This window comes from Antrostomus carolinensis, unplaced genomic scaffold (genome assembly GCF_000700745.2).
Source record: "Antrostomus carolinensis isolate BGI_N321 unplaced genomic scaffold, ASM70074v2 scaffold21166, whole genome shotgun sequence".
NCBI lineage: Eukaryota > Metazoa > Chordata > Aves > Caprimulgiformes > Caprimulgidae > Antrostomus > Antrostomus carolinensis.
The window spans coordinates 10,985-16,180 of record NW_010321433.1 but is presented as its reverse complement, the minus strand read 5'-3'; the positions used below and the strand labels follow the sequence as shown (position 1 = coordinate 16,180).

Genomic DNA, 5,196 nt, shown 5'->3' with positions numbered 1-5,196 from the left:
GTGACCTGGCTCTTGGCACACCAGGTGACAGACCTGACTTCTGGGACAGCAGTGGGTCACTGCAAATTAGCTCTGTGCTGTTTTTACCCCCATGTTGCACATCACCTAAATGGCAACGAAGGCTGTAAGTGCCAGTGAATAACATCAAGGAAGTAAAACAAAGAGAGTGATAATGAAAGCCTATTAGATGAAGTCTTGTTTTCAATTAGCAGAAATAAGAGGAGCTACATACTGTATGAAAGATGTAAAACCATTTTATTTCTTAGCTCTATTAAAGTTACATGAACAAGAACATAAATCACTGTTTACTTTTCTCTATACGACTGTCTGGCTGACTCCTCTTGTTGCTTTGCTTATGTTAGGTCCCTCTCCTGGGTCAACAATTCTTCCACTTCTCCAAAGAGCTCAAATATATCTGATGTATTTATCTACCTTAGCATTGGGCGACATCATAGTTATTTCTTGAAATGGGTATGCGTGGCATGCAGAATCTAATGTTTGAATGACTACTTCATCTGCAGTCTCACAGCCACAGAAACCTCTGGAGCACCAACTGACATCTACTAGTGTCTGAGCTGTACTTTCCTACATTTTCACTTGCTTATTTTGCATTCATAAAAACAAGGGTTTTCATTTGTGGAAACTTCAAAAGAAGAGGAATTGATGTATATTTGTAGAGGAGTGTAACCAAAGTCAGTATTAAAGTTTATAGAGAGATATCTAGAGAGAGGCCTTTTCTCCTAAGTGTAACTTGGGTCACGTGCATGCGTATGTGGGAAACAAAATCTTAAAGCATACATTGCTCAAATTCCAGGATGTAATGACTATTAGGGACAGACACAGTTCTCTCTTGAGCAGGTGTTTTTAGTGACAACAAGCAAAGAATAACCAAATAAGTAACTACTTCAAGGCTTTTGCAGGTGTCATTCTATCTACGCGAACAGCAGATAGAGTTATGGACACCAACAGGAACATCCTTATCTTCCTCAGGGACTTGGCAAAGAAGAGTTATAATGACTAACAAGAACATCTTTATGTTCCTCAAGGACCTGGGAAACTTCTAAGTCAACAATATTACTTATGACTTAGTGCATTACAGGACAATGTGGGAAAGAATGTGCACTGCCAAAAGAGCGCTAGAGACCCCTCACGACCACCCTAGCTACACAAAACGCACGCGTAATCAGTATGCAAACAGGATATTAAGTTACCGGCAATCTCTTGAATATGCATGATGATCCCAGGAAATGCAGTGCATATGTATGTAGCCTGCTAATCTAACCAAGGGCTGCAATGGCTTGATAGCAAGCAGTAAGAACTAAAGAACGCTTAAGCATTTATCCATGGGTTATACTCGACAAAAGCATGAAGCAAGAAATCCAATACAGTTGCTTCAGCAGCAACAGCTATTAAAAGCGCAACGAAGAGTAACTAGGTCTTAGTGGCACTAGACTTTTTCTCCATTTCAATGGATTCTGAAGCAATAAAACTGACACCAGCTCCAAGGCTTGAGCGTCTCAAAGATAATTCAGGGGGAGGAATAGGATGTAGCTCTTGGCGAGATAGTTTTACTAGAGTTACTCCCTGAAACTGCGTTCCATTTTCTCTTCTCTGGATGACAGAAGGTAGATGAGGATGAGATTTTGAAGGCTGAGCTTCACTGGTTCCTGTTTTGTCATCACTAGTGCTTGACAGACATTCTTTGTTGCACCCAAATTTGGAAACATCTTCTCCAAGCTTGTATGAATTCTGCTGAGCTCTTAAAATACTTGTTCTTTCAGTTTCTTTTATTTTCTCTGGTCGACTATTGGTTTCAGGATTAAGTGTAAACCTGAATTCTTCATAAGCAACTTCTGCTCCATCTTGACTGGATGCCTTGTCATCAGCACTGTTATCTAAAATGAAATTTATGAGGCGAGAAATAGCTAAAAGTTACAACTCTTCTGAGTGCCTGCCATCAAGAAACATTAGTTAGTCAATACGGTTTTACAGCATCAGTAACTTGCAGTATGAACATGGTAGGAAATTATCAGAACCTCACGTTTTGTCCTTTCTTGAAGAAGTTTGTCATCTACAAAAACATCAGTGATACTAGCTGTTACTTTCCTCTGACAAGGTGCTGGTAATACACACCTCACCATTCTAACTCATCTCCTAGTAGGCAGTCTTAAAGCAGCTGAGCCATGACAGTCAAATATGATATTATGCATATATTGAAAAACCATCAGCAATTACACTATCACAACACATAAAACTCATTCTGTAAATTTGACTGTAATGTGCACACAGGGCTTTAATGATTTTTAAAGCTCAGCAACAAATTCTAAAGCATTTTTCTTACTTTGTTGATACCAAGAACCCTTCTGCTTAAACAATGTGACATTGAAAGTTAGTTACGTATCAGCCAGGCCTAGTCACATTTATAGTCTAAAATAGATAACAGGAGACTTGAGGCCTTGAATCTTTGATAAGGTCGTGATGCTAGAATAAACCATTTTTGTGGAGACAGAAGTGTTGTAAACAGGCCAAGAGATGAACTAAGCATGCCAGAAGAAAAGTTCAACTAAAGGGCACAGTGACTAAAGTTTCTATGATCATCAGACGATCCCCAAGGATGACCAGGACAGATGTGAAAAGGATATTTATATATATTAATGAATAAGACAAAGCAGTTAGTTACGACGTCATTCAGACCCTTCCAGATAGTAAAATTCCTTTTTCTTAACCACAACAGTTTGGGGTTGTAGATGCTGAAATTATGTTAGAATCCAGAGAAAACAGAACAAGATTTTAAACAACTGGTATACCACTGGTACAGCTACAAACCAATGCTGTCTCTCCTTTGAAAGGGGAGAAGAGGTGTAATCTGTTCCTGGAGATTCAGGATGTTAGTTCAGTCAAAGTAGGATTTTTATGTCTATCTGATAAACTTCTCTGTGTTCACCACCCTCCAAATGGTCAATTGCATAAATATTTTGAGAAAATGTACTTACATTTAGTGGATGCCAATAATTGATGGGGTGACTCTCCAAAGAGGCCCTTCAATTTCTTCTTCAGCTCTCTGCTGGTTTTCTTATAGAAAAATAAGTCTTTTTCCAGTTGCTGAACTTTTACTTCATACCCTTTCAAGATTTCTCCAGTACCTTCACTATCTTGTTCTAGGACAGGTAAAATCAGTTTAAGAACAAAGTGTCTCTGTGCCAAAAATCAAGATGCCCAACTAGACACAATATGTCTTGGATCTTGCTGACACTTTACTTGCAGTGTGTACATTTTAACTAGTCCGTGCCAAGCCCACTTGTCAGTTGTAATAGGAGTATTTAGAACATCAAGATCAGCAGGACTGGTATCTTTCAGTATCAGTGAATTCAATATGAAAATACAACAATTTTCATACTGCTTTAAAAAAAAACAAAACAAAAACCCCCCAGTTTTCTGTTCATACAGACACCACATGTCCACTCCTCAGCATCCTTCACAACATCTGATTTAGTGACAGCCAAAATATATCTCTGGATATTGTTCTTTTTTTTTATTTCAGTTGGAAAATAGTATTGGAGTCACTGCAGACAATACTGTACAATCCCCCTCAGGAAGTAAATACCTTTGAAATTATGCAGTATTAGCTGTAGTTTTTTCTCATGTTCTTTGTGTTGTAGGGTCAGCTGCCTGTCACACTGCAACTTGACGTGTTCAAGAGCAGATTCTAATTCATGTATTCTGTTTTCCTGGTCCCTGACCTTCACTGTCTGTTCTTCAATCTGCAGTTGTAATTTGCGTTCAGACTCACGTAGGCCAACAATCTAAGAAAAAATACACTTCTTTTGGATTAGGAAACCATTTTCATAAAAGCTCTCACCCATCTTCTTAACAGAATAAAGCATACAAAAGCAATGGTCTCTTTGAGCCATAAGCTTCTGTTGGAAACTTGTATCGCCCTCTGCTACAAGTTCCTACTTTAGAAATGAGCTCTCTACCTTTTGATCACATGGATTAGTGGATTTTTTTAATACCCTGTGCAGAATTTAAACTGAAACAACAGTGTTTTCCTGATTCTGGAAATCTTCCAAATTGTAACCCACAGACAACTTGCTCACAAAAATCACCCAAGCTTCACCCAAGGTCACAAAGACACACCATGCCCTAATGCGTTTCAGTTTTATGTTTCCAGATGACAGTATGATTCTTCAGTATGTGGCTGTACACAGAGCAGGCAGCGTACGCAAAAAGAGTTTATACTGGATTTAGAACAAAAATAGGGATACTACCCTGAGCTTTATGAAGCTTGCAGTTGGGAAGAATTTCAATACACCACCACTATTTAAATATGCTGCTGCTCCCAAAAGTTAGCGACACAGAGCACAGGAAAGGAGTGAGGAAATTGCCAGATTTGCAGCACCTTTTAAGCTAATGACCCCCAAACAAATTATACAAAGTTAACACACAAGTATCCTATTTAGGTTAATGTCAAAATTAAAAATATCTGAACTTATAGCAGATGTATGTAACCTGAAGAGATTTTCACCAAAAGCTTGTTAATTTTTTTTTTTCTTTCTTGACACCATTTCACTTCATTATCTAGAACAGTAACAGAAAATAGAATAAAATAGTGTTCATTAGCCAAAACAAACCTTGTTGAAATACTTCAAGAGGATAGCTCTGAGCTCAGCAGCAGACAGGGAAACTAGTTTTCCTATTACATTATTCTCGCTTTGTGAAAGAATCTGAGAGGATGACCTAAGCAAGTGCTGTTGATTCCGAATACTCTCATTTTTGTAATCAATAGCAGCCTCCAGTGCTTCAACTCCTTCTTCCAGCTGGAACAGGACATGTTCTTCCTACAGAGAAACACATGAGTGAGATCTTTAACAAGTGTAGAATTAATGTTTCTATACACAAGATATTCTTTAACTTCATTCTCAGGAGTGAAACAAGACTTAAGGGCAAGGCAAAGTAGTACTAGTACAGAGACTGGAATGGGAAAAATAAGAGGTAGAGTACAAATCTAGAACACTCGTCGTCTTCTGTCATAGTATCCCTTCCATGATACAGAGGTCAATCAAATGGTTCATCACAAAAACAGAAGTCATGTTTCCCTTTTTATCCTGCCCTCATCCACCCCACAGTTTGACTTCTGCTATTATTTTTTGGGTTGTGCTAGTTTTTTGTTGGATTAATGAATGAATCAGGTCAGTA

General features: G+C 38.3%; 1 protein-coding gene across 1 annotated transcript in view; it reads right to left on the bottom strand.

The window, feature by feature from the left end:
• Positions 1-1,431: 1,431 nt before the first annotated feature.
• Positions 1,432-5,196, bottom strand: part of LOC104526480 (kinesin-like protein KIF27) — a gene marked incomplete at its 5' end in the record, with an annotated part of 12,084 nt that continues 8,319 nt past the window's right edge. Inside the window, 4 exon segments of the mRNA XM_010169936.1 lie at positions 1,432-1,895; positions 2,994-3,158; positions 3,605-3,803; positions 4,632-4,838. Coding sequence (XP_010168238.1) covers positions 1,432-1,895; positions 2,994-3,158; positions 3,605-3,803; positions 4,632-4,838 — 1,035 coding nt within the window.